This window comes from Muscardinus avellanarius (assembly GCF_963383645.1).
Source record: "Muscardinus avellanarius genome assembly, chromosome: 18".
NCBI lineage: Eukaryota > Metazoa > Chordata > Mammalia > Rodentia > Gliridae > Muscardinus > Muscardinus avellanarius.
Window position 1 is genome coordinate 7,510,374 of NC_137804.1, and position 18,603 is coordinate 7,528,976.

An 18,603-nucleotide genomic window follows, 5' to 3' on the forward strand; every position below is an offset into this window, starting at 1 on the left:
TGCATGCTGGAGGTGGTGTGAACGTGCCGGGAACACGTGGAGGGGCCAGGAAGCTGCGAGTGCAATGAGAGGCGGGCCACCCTCACCCCAGACAGCCCTGCCAGTGCCGGGTGTAGTCGGGTCCGCTCTTCCTTCCACGTCTGCGTGCATGCGTGATCTGTCATGAGAGGAGAGTGGTTCACTGAGTAGTCAGTCTTATTTTCTGCTAGATTTGGCTCTTACTCGCTCTGTGTCGTACTCGGAGTAGATAACTGGGAGACTAAATGAACAGGTCCTGCCTTGGGACCTGCCCCGGGGCCAGGGTTCAGAGGAGCAGTGGTAAGCACTGGTAAGCACGCTGCCGTGAAGAGCGGGCCGTTGCCGCTTGCGGTGGTGCCGTCAGTGCTGCCGCCGGGCCAGTGCTCCAGCATCCCCGTGACTCACCAGCCTGTCCCGGGCGCTTCCCGTTAGAGCAGAGCTGAGCAGCACAAGCCCCAGCAGCAGCAGAACCAGGCCCGTAGTGCTGTGGGCATGTGGATGGCCATGGCGCCAAGGAGGGATGAGCCGCCTCTGGTCTGAGGATGAGCCCTGGGAACAAGGGTGTGCGCTTGGTGAGTGGTGTGGGGCTGCGAGCCGTGTGCTGTTAAGTCACAAGCACGTATGCTGGAACTCAAGACAGGTGGGCGGCCGCCACAGAGCAGGAAGGCCACCACTTCCCAGGCGAGGCAGGGGGTGGAGTTGTCAGGGTTTGGCACTGTTCTGAAATCAAATGGTAGGTTCACAGATGATTATTTATGTGATTATGGTTTATAGCGGGTGGATCATTATATTAAGAAAAAAGTTATACTTAGAAAATAACAGCTGGGCGTGGCGCACACCTGTGAGCCCAGGACTTTGGGAGGCTGAGACTGAAGGATTGTAGGTTTGGGTTTGAGGACAGCCTCAGCAAGTAGGGAGACTCTCATCAACCTAGTGAAACCCTGTTTCCAAATAAGAAAATCGGGCGGGGAGTATAGCCAGGAGGTAGAAGACCCCTGGATTCCACCCTCAGTGCCACAAGAGAATAAAAAGAAAAGAAAACCCAGAGGCAAACCCAGAGCGGCGAGGAATGAGAGAAGGCAAGCATGCAGCAGCTGACCTGCGTTCCTTCAAGGTCGTCGGTGAGGCCACTTGACAGCCAGAGCTTCACGGCCGAGGACCTGCATGTTCCTGGAGGACCAGGGAGACCGCGCTCCGCGTTCTTTCTCTAGAAGGCCGCTCTTACCAGGGAACATAGATTGTTAAGTCTACACATAGCATGCACTTCTACGCCCTGTTTTTCTTAATGCACTTAAGTTATTTCAATGCACTCGTGCTCGATTAATGGGAAACACTTGGACTGGATCCTCATCTCCAGGAGGAGCTGCTTCCGAGCTGGCGTGCGCTATTACGTGAGAGGTGAGACTCATCGTGTGGGTGCGACGGTGCCGATGTGCCTGCCCCTGTCCATGCGTAGTCACCCCACATTAAGGTACTCCTGCCCCTTTTTTGACCTAGGTATTTATTTATTGGTCCTGGGGATTGAACTCAGAGGCATTCTACCTCCAAGCTACATGCTCAGCCCAATTTCGTACCCTATTTGGAAGTCAGGGTCTCACCAGTTGCTGCGAGCCTTATTGGGACCAGGCATGTGCGTCTGTCTCTGGCACTGGGGAGTGTGCCCAGGGTTTGTTTTTTAGTTTGAAAGAAGATCTGGCAAAATTGCTTAGGTTGGTCTTGAACTTGCAATTCCCTCTCTCAGCCTCCCAAGTCCTGGGCTCCTGGGTGAGCACCACTGTGCACCTCTAGAGTGATTTTGAAAGTAGGATTTATGGAAATGCTGGATAACTTTCCCTCTTCTCCCTCCCCTCCTTCCTTCCTATTGGAGATGGAACCCAGGGGCATTCTCTGTCCAAGCTACATCTCCAGCCCTATTTTTGTTTTTATTTTGAAACAGGGTCTCACTAGGTTGCTGAGTCTCACTACTTGCTGAGGCTGCCCTGGAGCCTGCGATCCTCCTGTCTAGGCCTCCCAAGTACTGGGATTGCAGGCGTGCGCCAGCAAGTTTCTGGTGTGTGTGTTTCCTCCGTACTAGTCACAGCTAATTCTTAATCTTTTCAATTCAGGAATTGATTCTGAAGGACACGCAGCTAACTTTGTGGAAACAGAACAGATTGTGCATTGCAGCGGGAGCAAGGCGTCGTTCGTGCAGGCGAGTGACTGCGGCTCTCTCTGGCCCCGTTTCTGTCTCGGGGCTTCCCTCCCTCCCTTCCCCTCCTCTCTCACGGGGAATCCTTGCCTATCGTGTGGGCAAAGGGCACCCAGAGCGTTGTTAAGCCCGCGCGGTCCTGGCTGAGGTCGCCGCCCTGGTCCCTTTAGCAGAGCGTGGGAGGGAGGAGAGGGCTGCGGGCGCTGGGCGGCCGGCCGGGCGGGCTTGCGTTGGCCGCGCCTTCGTGAGCCCTTCCACTCGCCTGTTGCCCCTGGTGGAGCTGTGGGCGCCGTCCTGGCCCAGAGCCTGGGCGGTGTGAGCCTGCTCACCCACACGCTCTGGGATCAGGAGAGCCTATGGTCACGTTACATAATAGACAGCACTTGTTAATTTTTACTCCTTAGTAAATTGAAGTATTATAGAATTTAGGAAAAATACAGAACTGTCTACAAGTGCCATGTATACAGAGCTAGGAGTAAAAGTGCTTTTTAGTATGTTCCTGGGGACGTCCCGCCTCTGACCTGAACCCCGGCCCTATTTTCTTTTTTATTCTGGAACAGGGCCTCACTAAGTTGTGGAGCCTCACTGAGTAGCTGAGTTCTCCTGTCTCAGCCTCCCAGGCATGGGGATTCCAGGCGCGCACCACCACAGCCAGCTAGGAAGAGTGCTTGCTGAGCTGTTCCGCAAAACCAGAGCGTACGGGCAGGCGCGTAGGCCTCTCCAAGCTGCCGGGTCAGGTTCTCTTTTCCTTTGCGAGTCGTTAGTGTCTGCACCGCTAAGGAGAGGCAGGCAGAGGAGAACAGGCTGCCTGGGTTTCTTCTCACGTTTTTCTCTTTTTTTTTTTTAGACTCGAGGATCAATACCTTTTTTCTGGTCCCAAAGACCAAACCTGAAGTACAAGCCGCTGCCACAGATCAACAAAGTAGCAAATCATGTGTGTATCTTGCATGTTTTTTCACTGGCTATCAACAGACACTTCAAGGGCATTTCAGTGTGCGTGGGAAGCAGAGCTCCCGTAAGTCAGAATTGAGTGTCTGCGAGGCCCGTCTCGGCTCACCCAGATGAGGGAGCATGTGCCAGTGAGGGTCTCAGCAAGAGGCAGCTTCCTGCTGTGTATAGTACTTAGTCTGTTTTACTGAGGTTGTGCTTAGAATATATTGTAGCTCAGAGGACAGTGACGTGGAGTTCCAGAATGTCTGGAATCTCGACCCTCATCCTCACGTCGTTCTCTTACTATAGTAATAGGGCATGTAAGGAGGCGCTTTGGAAAGTGTGATAAAGTTTTCCTGTAACGTAATCTGGAAACATATATTCCTTCCCTCTCTTTTAGATGGATGGTTTCCAAAGGCATTTTGATTCGCAAGTAATTATTTATGGAAAACAAGTCATAATCAATCTGGTATGTTTCTGGGGGGGGGGATAAAAGCTTAACTATTTGTAATTAAGAGAAAACGTAGTGACTTAACCATTTGTAAGGGTACAGCTGAGCGGCACGGAGGATTCCACAGTGCTGTGCTCTCACCAGCACTGCTCTCTGCACACAGCAGGGACGTGAGCCTTTAACCGGAGCCCTCCTGCCGCCATCCTCCCAGCGCCCGGTGACTGCTCCAGGCCCCGAGTTGCCCGCCGGGCTCTCCACATGGTAGAGCCACGCAGCACATGCCCTCTGTCTTTTGCTTACCCCTTGGTTTTAAAGGTTCATCTGTGTTGTAGCCGAGGTCAGAACTTCACTTCTTTCTGATGCTGAATGAGAGTCTGCTGTAGGTGCGGACTCCATTTTGTTTATCTGTTCATCTATTGGACGTTTGGGTCACTTCCGCCTTTTGGTGACTGCATATCATGGCTGTGAACATTGGCTTAGGTGACCCCCCTGCCTCAGCCTCAGGCCCGAGTAGCTGGGACTACAGGCGGCCCTGCCCACCCAGTTCAGCTCTCCCTCATTTTGAAAGGGCAGTTTTAAGGCCAGGTGTGGTGGCGCACACTTGTAGTCCCGGTACTTGGGATGCTGAGACAGGAGGATCGCAGGTTCAAAGCCAGCCTCGACAACATAGCAAGGCTCTCAGAAACCTAGTGAGACCCTGTTTCCAAATAAAGAAATAAAAAATTGGGCTGGGGTGTATCTCAGAAGTAGAGTGCTCCTGGGTTCAATTTCCATTACCGCAAAAAAGAAAAAAAGAAAGGGCGGTTTTATTAGACAGACGTCCCAGTTGTGGAGGTTATGGGGTCCCTCCCATTGTGATGCGCCTGTGGCCTCTGATCCCCGATGAGAAGCCAGCAGGTACTCCTGTTTACACTCTGCCCCGTGCTCCAGGAGTCGGCCTGCCTTTGAGCCCATGGTCACGGTGCCCTCTGGGTGTGTTGTGGCTGCCCTCCTTGGAGCTCAGAGCAAGCTTCAGACTTTTTGTTCGGTTCTCCTTAATAATTTCTATCTCTTTGTTGATAATTTTTATTCAGTAATTGCCTTTCTGATTTCCTTTAGTTCTTTCTCTGTTTTCCCTTGGCTGTGTGTGTGTGTTACTAAGGATTGAACCCAGGTCATTCTACCTCTGAGCTATACCCCAGACATATTTTATAATTTTTTATTTTGAAACAGGGTCTCGCTAAGTTGCTGAGACTGGCCTCTAACCTGCCACCCACCATCTGAGCCTCTCAAGTACTGGGATTGCAGTGTGCGCCACCGTGTCCAGCTCCCTTGGCTCTTTGAGACTTTTTTTTTTTTAGAGGGGTTCTGGGGATGGAACCCATGGGCATTCTACCTCTGAGCGACACTCCCAGCCCTATATTTTATCCTTTATTTTGGAACAGGGTCTCACTGAGTTGCAAAGGGCTTCACTAAGTAGCTGAGGCAGGCCTTGAACCTCCTGTCTCAGCCTCCTGAATGCTGGGATTACAAGCGTGTGCCACCATGCCCACCTATCTTTGAGATATTAAGACACTTATTTACAGTGTTTATGTAGTAAGTCTGATGTCTACATCCATGGAAATGGTTTCTGTCTATTTTTTCCTTTTTTGAGCCGTGTTTCTCTGTTTCTTTGTATGCCTGTGGTGTGTGTAGTCATGCATTTGATTATTATAGCAGTAACTGGAGCCCAGAGTCTTCTCCGAATTGGCTGTCTCTCTTTAGTGCATTGACTGTTGAAGGCTGTAGTAGCTGCTTGTGAGGCTTTTCCATGTTACTTTTGTAAAGACTGCTCCTTGTCATGCATCCTCATCAGAGGTCCTCTTCCCTTGGTTGTGTTTAGCTACTATTGACAGATTTCACTGAATTCTAGGTGTTGAAATAGAGAAACTTAACAAACGAAAGCTGGGAGAGAACGTGCTGCCCGTGGGCCTGGCCTGCCCGGGGGCTGGGGAGCAGTCTGAAGGGAGGGCATAAAGGCTCAGGCTTTTTCTGTGTCTTGCATTAGTATACGCATACCTGTCTGCCTCCATAAAAGTGTGTACATTTATTTACTTACTTATTTATTTTTTAAATTTATTTAGTGGTACTGGGGATGGGACCCAGGGGCCTTCTACCTCCAGGCTACACTCCCAGATCCATTTTATATTTTTATTTGGAAACAAGGTCTCTTAAGCCAGCGTGGCTGGCTTCCAACCTGCGCGATCCTCCTGTCTACGCCTCCCAAGCGCGGGGCTGACAAGCGTGTGCCACCACGCCCGGCTGTATGGCTACTTTTTTTTTTTTTTTTTTTTTTTTTTTTGGTGGTACTGGGGGTGAAACCCAGAGGCTTTCTACCTCCGGGCTATACTCCCAGACCTTTTTTATATTTTATTTGGAAACAGGCTCTCACTAGGTTGCTGAGAGCCTCACTAAGTGGCTACTTTTAAATGTCCAGATTTCCCAAAGTATTGGCCAGCTCTTTCACAGATTGAGGTGGTCACTGTGGGTCTCCACCCAGTCCCTTGCCCCAGGCCTGTTGCTCTGTGCCCTCTTGTGGCTTTATAAGCAGTACAGGCTCTAGCCCTCTGGCTTTTGTAAACAGCGTCCCGCAGTTTTCCACCAGGGTTCAGAGCTAAGCAAAACAGAGACGCAGGCTTGTCCTTGCGGTTCCAAGTAATGCCTGGCCTGTGTCCCCGGTGATGAGGAGAGCTGAGGACAGGGTCGCTGTCGTTGGACTGAGGTCCTCTCCCTCTGGGGAAGGAGAGTAATTGCCACAGAACCTCCTGCCCTTCGGAAGGGGCCTTTTTCTTGATTGAGCATTTCGCGGTTTCACAAGCCTTTGTATCCTTGCAAGTCTTTGATTATTTTGCCCAGCTCCTACAGAGTTGATTCACATGGTTTTGTTTTGTTTTATATTTGTGTCAGAATGAGAGCTCAGGGCGTCCTTTCTCTTTTCCTGCTGTCAGCCTCCCTGTTCAGGTGAACTGAAGCTGTGGGTTCCATTTGTCTGCAGGTAAACCAGAAGGGCTCAGAGAAACCACTCGAGCAGACGTTCGCATCAATGGTGTCCTCCCTGGGCAGCGGAATGATCAGGTACCCTGGGGCTCCGCCGCGGGCTTTTGGGGTCAGCTGAGCACTAGCACGCCTGGGAGCTAACAAACTAGCTCAGCTTGTGTGTTTTCAATACCATGCAGCAGGGTTTTTCTTTCTGTTGATTTGGCATTTTCTTTGGTGTAGTATACATTTCAGAATCCCCTCTTCACAGCAGGACTTTAGTTTGAGTGTGGGCCTGATTCAAATCCCCATCCTGCTCCGTGTCTCTGAGAGGCGCTGCGAGGCAGTGGCCCCTGAGCGGCGTTCGGTTCCTCACGGAGGTTTGGTCAGGTGTTCTCTGGGTGACTCGGATTGGCTCTCATGGGTGCCCTTGTCTTGGGACGTGACAGGTGCTAAGGTGGCACTTGCTCTCAGGGAGGCGCGAGGAAGAGCCCCTTTGGAGTGTTTTGTGGTGGGAAATGGGGGGGTCATGAGCATGTGGCGAAACTTCCCCTAAAAACGGTGCCAGGTTATTTGGGGAGGAATTGCTTCAACCTGTGGAAAATTTAAACGTACACAAAAATGAGTAATGAGTCTTGGGGAAGAATTTATGTCTTTTTTGTTCAATTCAAAAGCTCTAGCAAATTGATCAGATCCTCACTCCATCCACACTTCCAGCTCTGACAGTGGAGCCTGCCCAGATGTACCTGGGGGACTCAGAGAAGGTACTCCTAACCCAGGAGTGCCAGAGAGTCCTTGCAGGAGCTTAACTTACCTGAACCATCAGACCCCAAAACTCCAGATCCCTCTGAGGTCGGGGTCCAGCCTTTGTGTACTGGAAGCATTCACATGGGCCCCTGTGTGCACCCTAGTTAAGACCCCCTGCGCCACAGGGTTTCCATGTTCAGTCTTTGCCTCCAGAATTGTCCTGAGGAATTTGGAGTTTTTAGCAACACCTAACTTGGAGGACTTGAGCACAAATTAAAGTCTGAATGTGTAGGACAACTGCTGCTAAGAAATGAGCAGCCCAAAGCTAATTTGTTTCTCTTAAACGGTCCATAAAGACCTCCAGAGGAGTATACTGAAATTGTCTTTGAATTCTTAGGAGTTGTTTTTTTTTTTTTTTTTTAGTTTACCAAATACTTATTTTAGTAGGGAATGGGTGTGGGTGAATTGGTTTAAATCTGAAGTCAAATGGTAGATTGGTTGTCTTTACATTTGATCTCAGCCAAAAGGCTGAGAAGTGATTTGTTAAGACATCTATCTATGTGTTGTACGGATAAACTTTCTGGTTATTAAGCCAGTTGTTACTTTGAGGGAATCAGGTTGATGAGTTGCGAAATGGAGAGAGAGTGAGTGAGAGCGCTCGTGTGGTCACATCTTGGGAGTGTCGTTAGCAGTGGAAAATTATTCGTTCAGAAACATAAAAAGATGTGTGAGGTGGTGTGTCTGGGGGGTCCTTCCTAGAACTGGGGAGTAGAACTGCTCAGCTGTTGGGTTCAGAAGTTAAACTGTACTTAAAATACTTTATCATCCAAATGTACCTCCCAGTCCCTGAGCAGCTCTACATGTGATTCAGAACAAGAATACAAGCTTGGGAATCCAAGGTGTTGAGATGCTGGTGGGCTCTGTAGATTCTTTTGTGTGTTTGGTTTAGGTGCTTTTCCTTTTTTCCTCTTAGTTTTATTGTAAGAGCATGTAACGAGAGCTGCCTTCTGCACATATTGTTAAGGTGTACCGTACGGTACTGCCCGTAGACACAGTGTTGTACACAGGTCTCTAGCACATTCCTTTTGCTTGGCTGAAATTATGCCTGCTAAATTCTTTAAGCAAGACTAGCGCTAACACTCCTGGTCAGCTCTCTAGAAACAGCTGCCATGCCACCATTCTGGCTGGCATTGCCTTTGAACCCCGCTCCCACCCCCGTTGGCCAGCCTGCATGTCCATGCCCGCCTCTGGGTGCCGTCCGTATGAGATGACCCCCGAGGCACAAGCTCCTTTAGGTGTCAGAAGCCCGCTGTCACCGATGGCCGCCAGGTCAGGATGTTGGCACCCAGGGTATTGGGAGCAGCGGCTTCCTCTGGACTTTGCTCTGCAGATGAGAGCATAAGGCCTTGCAGGCTCCTCGGGCCTCGTCTTGGTCCCTGAGCGGAGGCTGGGCGGAAGTGGAATGGCAGACAGCGACAGAGAGGGCGAGCTAGCCAGCGCTCCTCCCGATGCCCTGGCCTGGGGCCATGTCCTGCTCCTTTTAAGGCCAGGTTTTCAGTTCAGGGTAGGACTTTTCAAATTGTGCCTCCTAACTCATGGGTAAGTGTGAAAAGCTCAAAGTAGATTCACCAACACATCTAGACTCGTTCTCTGTGGGCTGAACTGAATTGGACTAATTTGACCCTGGTAATGAAATTGAAAAACAAAAGGGCGCTATTCTTTGGATAGAGGAAAAACGGGCGCAAGACCCTCACTGGACTGTGCCTCTTTACAGCACGCACCTCGTTATGCTTCTCTACTGCCGAGGGCCCAGAAGAACACGAAAATCAGATGTGTGTTTACATTGTGCATGTGTGTGTGCGTATGTGTTGTGTGTCGTGTGCACACAGATCCACAGAACAATAGGAGTGCCCCATGCAGGTCTGAGCCTGGAAGGGGTGCGTGTGCACGTGTGTGCATGTGTGTGGTGGTAAGCCCAGAATGAAGGAGGCTCTGGTGTTCCTGAGAGGTAAGTGAGCTCTGATACAGGAGAAAATCAGCCGCAGGAAGGTGAAGGTTTTGATTTGACCATTTAATGGTAAAATCCCTTTAGTGTACTTGGAGTTGAAGCCAGGGCACTCTCATTGCTAAGCTACGTCCCTAGCCCTTTTTATTTTGGGACAAGGTCTTGTGAAGTTCTCCGGGCTGGCCTTGAACCTGTGCTCTCTTGCCTTAGCCTCCCCAGTACTGGGATTGTAGGCATGCACCACCACGCCCTGCATGAAGATATCACTAATAGGAAAATGAATGATCTTTTGTCAATTTCTGACTGTCTTTTCTTTGGTAGATACATTGCCTTTGACTTCCATAAAGAATGTAAAAATATGAGATGGGATCGACTGAGCATTTTATTGGATCAGGTTGCAGAGGTGCAAGATGAGTTAAGGTGAGCCGTGTGTCTCCTGTGGAGGGCGGGCGGGGCGTGTCGGTCACGTGTGTCTCCTGTGGAGGGCGGGTGGGGCGTGTCGGTCGTGTGTGTTTCCTGTGGAGGGCGGGCAGGGCATGTGTGTCAGTCATGTGTGGGATGCATCATCTAGCGGACTTGCAAAGGCAGGCCATTGCCGTTGTCAGTGCTCCTTATATATGTTATTTTAATATTTTATTGAAAAGATGAGGATAGGTAACTTAAAATATATTTAATTTCGCTGGGCGTGGTGGCGCACGCTTGTAATCCCCGCGCTTGGGAGGCAGAGACAGGAGGATCGTGCAGGTTCGAAGCCAGCTGCGCGCGCTGGCTTAGGAGACCCTGTTTCCAAATTAAAAAATGTAAAAATAGGTCTGGGAGTGCAACCCGAGGTAGAAGGGCTTCTAGGAACCCCAGTACTACCGAAAAAAAAAAAAAACAACATATATGTATATATGTGTGTGTGTGTGTGTGTGTGTATTTATTTATTTATATATTTAAGTTCTTAAAAATGATCCCAGTCAAGTGTGTTCATACCATGACTGTCTTCCACATATTTACAAGTTTCCACGTACATGGATGTGGTTTACCAGTGTCATGTCCAGTCATTGCCAAGTGTTCAGTAGGCATGCTCCTGGCAGTCTCGTGGGCTCTGTAGAGGTGGTGTGAAGCGGCCCTTCTGTGTTCTGTAGGCGTGTCCCTGGCAGTCTCGTGGGCTCTTTAGAGGTGGTGTGAAGTGGCCCTTCTGTGTTCTATAGGTGTGCTGCAGTGACTTTAGGTACGTGTATATATGCATAGTTTTTACTTCTGTCAAGTAAAAAATGATTTGTTTGGGTGTGGTGGCACATGCCTGTAATCCCAGTACTTGGGAAGCTGAGACAAGGGTGTCGCAGGTTCGTGGCCAATCAGCAAGTAGCGAGACTCTGAACGACTTGACAAGACCCTGGTTTAAAATAAAAAGGGCTGCTGGGCGTGGTGGTGCACGCTTGTAATCCCTGCGCTTGGGAGGCAGAGACAGGAGATTCGCGCAGGTTCGAAGCCAGCCGCATTGGCTTAAGAGACCCTGTTTCCAGAAATTAAAAAAAATAGGTCTGGGAGTGTAGCCTGGAGCTAGGTCTTCCAGGAACCCAGTACCAAAAAAAAATAAATAAATAAATAACAAGGGCTGAGGACGTAGCTCAGAGGTAGAGTGCCCTGGGTTCAGCCCCAGTAACCTCACTGTCCAGAACAGGACTAATGGAGTAAGGTCTGAACGTCTTCGCGGCACTCCACCTGCCCGGCGTGTTGCTTATCGTGTTGATTCACAGGTGCATTGGGCTTCACGCACATGTCAGCCTTATGTTGCAGCTGCTGCCATTTTTTCTGCCTCTGCGTGCTACTTCAATCTCTTAATTCTGCTGCCCAGCCTTGTGGGCGCCTGTCGTGCACACTTACTCAGTCTTTGCTGCTTTTGGGGGGAGGGGCCGTGTCGGGATGAGCCCAGGGCCTTGCTCATGCGAGCCAGTGCTCTACTCAGCCATCCCCAGCCCTCGGTGTCTTAAAGTATACTTTTGTACATGGTAATCAGCTAGTGGCTTAAGCCTCGGTCTTTGACAAACCTAGCTAGCTAGTAAAAGGGGGATGGCCTTTGCTGCTGTTCGGCCATTAGAGAAGCATCGGCAGCCTGCATGCTGACAGAGGGAGGGGCGCTTGGCTTCGTCCTTTAGTTGCTGTCCTGCAGTAAGTGCGGAGGGTAGGGGCCTGCCATGGCATGTCCCCTCCACTCGCTGCTTCACTAGACGGCGGGGCTTTACCCTGGGGTGTCTGCCCATCTCCCAGGACGTGTCTTGAAGGGCTTTGGGGCTAGAAGAACCTGGGCTTTCCAGCTGCCCTATCGCCAGTAAATCCCGCTGGTCTCTTGCCTGTGGCCAGGGGTCTGCTCGCTGTCTGCACACTGATTTCCCCACTCGTAGTGGAGACGACAGTGCCTACTGGTAGACTTACTGTCTAGTTTAAGAAAGAACATTGTTTTGTGGGCTGATGGAGCGCCTGAACAGGCGCACATGCACACGCGCACCGACTCAGCCCCGCCCCTCGTCCTTCCTCGCGTGGCGTTTCATCTGAATGCCTCTAGGCTTCTGGACTTGGTGAAGGTGCTGCCCTTCTTCCTCCTTTGGGCCTTGGGATAACTTGGGAAGGGCAGTACTGGCGTCTGCGCACCCTGCTGAGTACCTTCTTGGCAGGCCGTGCACCATCCCTCTCAAGCTGGAGCGCAGCCTGATGGTGCTGCCCTCTGCATTCCGCAGATGAACACACGTGCGACTTGGTGTTGCACAGCAGGGCTGCCACTGCAGCAGCGGGGCGGCCACGTGAGTCCATGCTCAGCAGCAGCACACCATTGGGCTTTGAACTGGCAGGCTTCCCCGGGGAGCTTGTTAAGAATGGAGAAAGCTCGGGCAGGGAGCCTGGCGGCTGCAGCGCAGCTGACTTGGCCGAGGGAGGACGGGGTGGTCTTCAGGTGCCTGATGGTGCCGCCCACCTCTCACGCTCTTAGCATGCATTGCTCATTTAAACAGAAACCTTTTTTTTTTTTTTTTTTTTTGTGATACTGGGGTTCCTGGAAGTCCTTCTACTTCTGGGCTACACTCCCAGACCTATTTTATACTTTTTTTTATTTGGAAACAGGGTCTCCTAAGCCAGCGTGCCTGGCTTCGAACATGATCCTCCTGTCCCCACCGCCTACGTGCGGGGATTACAAGCGTGCACCACCATTCCCGGCTAAACAGAAACCCTGGTCAGAGATCCTGATTCTGTTGATCCACAAGCAGCCTGGGGATTCTGATGGGGCTTGTAGGAGTTGCAGAGCCTGGTATAAGCAGGGGCACGGTGGGATCGTTAGGCTAAAAGAGCCTCGTCTGACGGTGGAAGTGGGCTCGGTGTCCACAGAGCCTGCCTGGGCGCCGAGCCCGAGGCACGGAGCCCTCTCGCGGCGCGGCTGGTCCGGCTGTGGGGCTGCGCTGCCTCGGCCTTCCAGCTTGTTTGTCTGGGGTGATGAACTGTGCCCACCCCGCATCCCCGTGTGACGTCTGGCTACGGGTTCCAGTAATGTCGTGGAGGGCGTTTGTCTGTGGTTTGACCTGCTCTGGTATGAGAGCGCTTATATGCACGTGCTGTAGTTATTTCCTAGTGGACGCCTCGGGCACGGTGCTGAGCAGCCAGGAGGGCGTGTTCCGCAGCAACTGCATGGACTGCCTGGACAGGACCAACGTGATCCAGAGCCTGTTGGCCCGTCGCTCCCTTCAGGCCCAGCTTCAGGTGGGAGTTCTTTTTCTTTTTTTCTTGAAAACTATATAGCAAAGAATTTAAAGAGCCTTTGTCTTTGAAAACCAGTAACAAAAATTATCCCCGTGGCCCTCAGCCTGACCTGGAGGCTGTGCGCGCCTCCAGTGGCCGTGGGCAGCACGGTGTGCGCGTGCTGGCTCTGCCGCTGCCCTTGGGGCTTTATGAAATCGTCTTTAGTGGTTGTATCGGACTCTAACTTGGCTGAGTCACTTAAGCCACTCTGATCTTGGCTTTAGACTGCGCAGTGGAGGAAATGCATCTGTTATCATCAACTTGACTCTTTCCTTTGGGTTAATTCCTAGAGTGGAATTGCTGGACTAAGCTGAGGTCAGCAATGGATAAGTGAGTCCATGTTTTCGAACTCTGGTTTTATTTTAATATTTTTTTCTATTTTAATAATACAAAATAAAGCCAGGCATGGTAGCACACATTTGTGATCCCAGCATTTGGGAGGCTGAAACCGGAGGATCATGGTTCGCAGACAGCCTCAGCCACTACTTAGGCCCTTTGCAACTCAGACCCTGTTTCAAAATAAAGAGTAAGAAATAGGGCTGAGGCCGGAGCGCCCCAGGTCCTGTGCTGCCCTTGTCTGCCTGGTGGCCTTTTTCAGCAGCACAGCGCCATGGCTGTTAACCAAGACCTGCTTAGATAGTCCTGCGGTCTGGTTGGCTCTTTCACACGCTGAACCTTGCACACCGACCCAGGGCGCGGCCTGGCGTCAGCTCTGCCGTTGCACCTCCCCGCCAAGCAGCGAGCGGTTCACCAGGCTACCAGCTGCCGGGGCTCCTGGCTGCGTGTGAGGGCAGAGCAGCCATGCCGAGGAGATGATAGGCAAGGCGGCATGGGGGCCCGACCCAGGGTCGCAGCGGCCGCCCAGTGCAGCCTGAGGGGAGTCTGCAGAGGGGGTTCTGGGGCCCGGGAGATCCCTGCAGGGCCATGTGTGCAGTGTGGGGCGTGGGCACACAGCACAGGTCACGTTCCCATAGGCCCCTGGGGGGGTGCCTGGGCTGGTGATGCATGGTGGGGGTCAAGGTCGGCGGCATGGAGGGAGAAGCCTCTCACCCTCCCTCTCCTCCTGTCTGTGCGCTCCGGGCTGAGGAGCCAGGAGAGGCCTGCGGGCGGCTGAGGGGCTGGTGGCTGGGGTTGTCTGCCTTCTCTTCTCAGTCCTGTTGCTGAAATGTGTTGCACATAAGTATGGGTGTGGTTCTTACTCTAGAGACTAGGAGTTCTTCACGTGGGACAAAAGATTGAAGAACAAGTTGAATTTGAGAAGATTTACAAAAACGGTAGGTATTGACTAGACTCAAAGTCGCTCAAATTTTGCAGTAAATACTTTCGATCGAGAGTTTGCAGGTCACTTATCTGCCTTTCCCACAGCCTGGGCTGACAACGCAAATGCTTGTGCCAAGCAGTACGCAGGAACCGGTGCCTTGAAGACGGACTTCACCAGGCAAGCCCGCGGCAGCTCTCGGGCAGCGGAGGCAGCCTGCCTGGCCCTTGGCGCCTGCCGCGCGGGCTGATGGAGCTGAGCCTGCGCTGGGGGCCTTCGCCTCCCGGGGCCACGCTGTGCAGGGATGGGCAGGCCCCGGCTCCAGCGCATCTCGCCCCGTCCTGGGCCTGCAGGTCTGGTGCGGCCTGAGCGCTGGCTCTGCACAGCGTCCAGACCGCAGTGGATGGTGAAGAATTCTGACGGTTTGGATTTGTTACGAGCGCACTTGGTTCCTTTTTCTGCTATAGTGTATTTCCTGGGAGGAAAATATTCAGAAAAAATGTGCCTCTTCCAAGCATAGACTTTTCCTTGTTGTGATTTTCTAAATAGTACTGTATAGTGGTGGCTTATCTGATATTTACCTTGTGCCAAGTATTGTCATGTAGACATGATTTGAAGCGTGCAGGCGGTGTGCATTGGCTCTACGCGGATGTTCCCCATTTAATACAAGGGATTGGGCACCTGCTGACTTTGGTGTCTGCTGAGATTCCCTGGGGTGCTGAGGGAGGCCTACGCCTCTCTCGGACCCGCTAGTGACTCCTTTGTGACTGGAAGGTGGCGGAAGGTTGGGGAGGGAAGGAGGAAGGCGCAGCTCCTCCTCCTCTGTAGCAGGGGTGTTTTTTTTACATCTCTGCAACTCAGTCTCCAAACCTTGAGGTAGGAGGATTGAGTATGCAGGTCTGTAATGTCAGACTCATCTCTTAACCAGGACAGGAAAGAGAACTCAGCTGGGACTTCTGATGGACGGCTGGAACTCACTGGTTCGCTATTACAAGAACAACTTTTCGGACGGATTTAGGCAGGTAGGCCCATGCTCGATGTTCTGTTTTGGTCACTGGACGGTTGTGTCTTTGCATTTGTACTCCGTAAGGTGGCCACATCAAGGTTGGAGGTATTGATTTTCCTCTTTCTGTTGTAGGATTCCATAGACTTATTTCTTGGAAACTATTCAGTGGATGAATTAGAATCTCATAGTCCTTTAAGTGTTCCGAAGGACTGGAAGTTCCTGGCTGTAAGAAACCTTTATGTTTTTAAGTCGCCAGCACGCGTGTGTGGAGTGTGGGTGGTGCCAGCTCCCTTGACTGAAAGCGTGATACGCTCTTGTGAACGGAGCCTCAGCCAGGCCGCCGGGGTCGGGCTTGGAGCCGGTGGCTCTGAGCGCCTGTGCTCTCCCCTGGCTCTCGCACACAAAGGCAGGGACTGTGGGTGAGGCCTGCCACTTCAGGAAGGCCTCGGCCCTCCCTTCTCAGGGAGGGCCAGAGAGAGCCTGGCAGCATGGAAGGCGGGTGTGCTTCTGATACTCGTCTGATTCCTTTGTTCCCCAGACGTGGCAAGAGCGTCTCGGGTCCCGTGCCCGTGGGCACAGTCGCCTGGCCTCTCCTTCAGCAACTCCCTCCACACAGCACTCTTGGCTCAGGGCAGGGCCTGCTTCCTCGGGCTCATGGTTAGCAGCTTGAGGAAGCCCTGGAGCCCAGATGCCGCTGTGTGGGTCAAAGGCAGCGTGCGTGTGGGTGCGCGGCCCGCGCGTCTCGCCCCGTGACGGCGTCTCTTCGTTCTCTCTTGCAGTTGCCTATTATCATGGTTGTTGCCTTCTCGATGTGCATTATCTGTCTGCTCATGGCTGGTAAGTGCACTCTCGTCTCACGCTCACGGCGTAGATGGGCGGCTGGCGCTTGAGTCCACTCAGCACGTGCTGTCCACCTATCGAGTGAGAGGGGAGTAGGTGGCATCACAGGGAGAAAGAGGAGCCACAGAGCTGCTGGGATTGCGCGTGCTGCGGGGCCTGGCCTGCGCTCTGCCCAGCTGGGGAAGTGCCGTGCCGCGGCCTGCAGCCTTTGGCCCGTTTGGTCTTAAGATTTCAGTACATCTTTTTTTAACCGGAGGAAAACATGATAGTTGTAGAAAGCACAGCTGTTTCCGTCCTGCCTTCCAGAGATACCCAGTCTTGACGTCTGGATGTCCTGATCTTCCCGCGTGCTCCTCGGTGAGCCAGCAGGAGGCCCGTGTTCTTCGCTCGCGATGGCTCCGCCATGGCTGCCCCGCTCCCGCTCGACGGCCGTGTGCTGTTAGCGATCAGACCCTGGGGATGGAGCCCAGGGCGCTCCGCCTCTGAGCTACACCCCAACCCTATTTTATTTTTTATTTTGAAATGGGATCTAAGCTGCAGAGGACCTAAGTTGCTGAGGCTGGCCTCAAACCTGGGATCCTCCTGTCTCAGCCTCCCAAGAACTGGGATTACAAGTGTGCACCACCACACACAGCTTGCTTATTATTAAAGTTTAAAATATTGGGAGTACCGTTGCCTCAGGACGAGGTCTTTAGTGCTTCCAGGGTTGGCCGCAGGCTGGTCCATGTGAGCGGAGCGCTCCCTGCTCGGGCCTCGGTCTTGGGCCGTCTGGCAGGTGCGGTAGCCCAGAGGCACAGCTGTTGGAACCCACCCCTCTCCCTCTTGGGCGCCTGGGCCTGGTTTCCAGAGATGCAGCGCCTCTGTCCTCACAGGAGCAGTGCACTGTGTGTGTCGGGGAGGGGTGGCCGTTCTCTGTGTGTTTGGGGGTGACTGCATGCCCGCCCTGTTCACTGGGCCAGCAGCACACTGAGGGCAGAGGCCCCGCTGCACCGTCTCGCCTGGGTCTCGGGCATAGCAGGCCCTTGAACATGGACTGCTTTTTTGTTTGCAAATGAAGGCTGTCCCTTTGACGCTTACCCACCCGCCACATCGCGCCATTCCTTCTGGCAGTTTCTTGAGGGGGCCGGGCCGCTCACTTCTTGCCCTGCACTGCAGACGGCGATATTGTAACGGTGTGATGTAATCGGAGGGCTCTGGCCAGTGGCCGAGCGCCTCATCCGGCTAGTAGTGTGGATTCTGGGGGCCAGCAGCTGGGACTTCATCAGGCACGGCGGATGATTTGGTGCTAGCCAGAGTTTGGGCACTGCTGCTTTAATTCAGAGGGTCTTAGATGTTCCTGAGAATGTGCTAGCGGGCTTTAATGTTGCGAAGATGGTACGGCGGCCAACGATGGGATCAGGTGTCAGCAGGTGGCTTACTTATCAGCTCCTTCTTCTCAACAGGTGACACCTGGACAGAAACCCTGGCCTACGTACTCTTCTGGGGAGTTGCAAGCATTGGAACCTTTTTAATTATTCTTTACAACGGCAAAGATTTTGTCGATGCGCCTAGATTGGTCCAGAAAGAAAAGATGGACTGAATCTGTGTCTGTGGAAAGCGGCTGGGCCTGGAAGACTCCCTGGTGCAGAACTGGAGCCTCTACTGACCGCTTTCCACACCGGCCTGACGCCAGGGCGTGGCCATGCTGCGGCCGCAGGTTGATCTGGGCGCTGCCTGGAGGAGCTCTCTGCTCTTGCGATGTGTGTGTGTATATTTGGAGCTCTACTATAATTGAAAGGAATCTATTAATTCTCAAGTTAATCAGCTGTTGCAGATAAGTAATATATTTTAAAATTAGCTCCTTTTCATTATTTAAGACAGTAAAATTATTTTTCTAGCTCTGTTTGATTATCATCATTGTAGAGGTAGTGACTGTTAGCAAGCAGACTTCTCCACGTCTCGGGACTTTTCTGAGAAGCTGATTGGTAAGCCGACTCTGCCGTGTTTACGGATGCAAGTCTCACGCAGTTTCAGGAGATGGTCTGGACCTCGGGAAGGAAGAGGCGGTGGGCCCGGCTGCTTGGCGTCTCCGCGGGGCCGGCTCGAGCCTCTGGGAGCTCCGGCAGCCCGAGTGTGGTGAAGGGGTTAAGGTACACCTTTGTCTTGTTCAAGGTGTGAAAGAAATCAAAGAATGTAATTGCTCTTGTGCTAAAGGCCCAAAGCCTCTACTTTTAAAGCTCGCCCCACTGTGGCGAGTGCCCTTGCCCGGCCAGCCTCTTCCATGTGCATCTCGGCTCCTCCCCTGGTCCTGTCCTGTGCAGACCTCGGACCTCCATGAGGGCCTCAGCCACCTCGGCCAGGCGCCATGCCGCCACACCGCCACCGGCAGCGGCTGCTTCTCTACGCATGGCTCTGT

General features: G+C 52.5%; 1 protein-coding gene across 1 annotated transcript in view; it reads left to right on the forward strand.

The window, feature by feature from the left end:
* The window catches only part of SACM1L (SAC1 like phosphatidylinositide phosphatase), a gene marked incomplete at both ends in the record, with an annotated part of 37,509 nt that extends 19,722 nt beyond the window's left edge, over positions 1 to 17,787 (forward strand). The window contains 13 exons of the mRNA XM_080715773.1: positions 1,315 to 1,416; positions 2,124 to 2,209; positions 3,054 to 3,140; positions 3,537 to 3,605; positions 6,601 to 6,680; positions 9,655 to 9,753; positions 12,927 to 13,065; positions 14,309 to 14,378; positions 14,470 to 14,542; positions 15,291 to 15,384; positions 15,501 to 15,593; positions 16,148 to 16,205; positions 17,651 to 17,787. Coding sequence (XP_080571899.1) covers positions 1,315 to 1,416; positions 2,124 to 2,209; positions 3,054 to 3,140; positions 3,537 to 3,605; positions 6,601 to 6,680; positions 9,655 to 9,753; positions 12,927 to 13,065; positions 14,309 to 14,378; positions 14,470 to 14,542; positions 15,291 to 15,384; positions 15,501 to 15,593; positions 16,148 to 16,205; positions 17,651 to 17,787 — 1,187 coding nt within the window. The remainder of the gene's footprint in view (positions 1 to 1,314; positions 1,417 to 2,123; positions 2,210 to 3,053; positions 3,141 to 3,536; positions 3,606 to 6,600; positions 6,681 to 9,654; positions 9,754 to 12,926; positions 13,066 to 14,308; positions 14,379 to 14,469; positions 14,543 to 15,290; positions 15,385 to 15,500; positions 15,594 to 16,147; positions 16,206 to 17,650) is intronic.
* Positions 17,788 to 18,603: the final 816 nt, after the last annotated feature.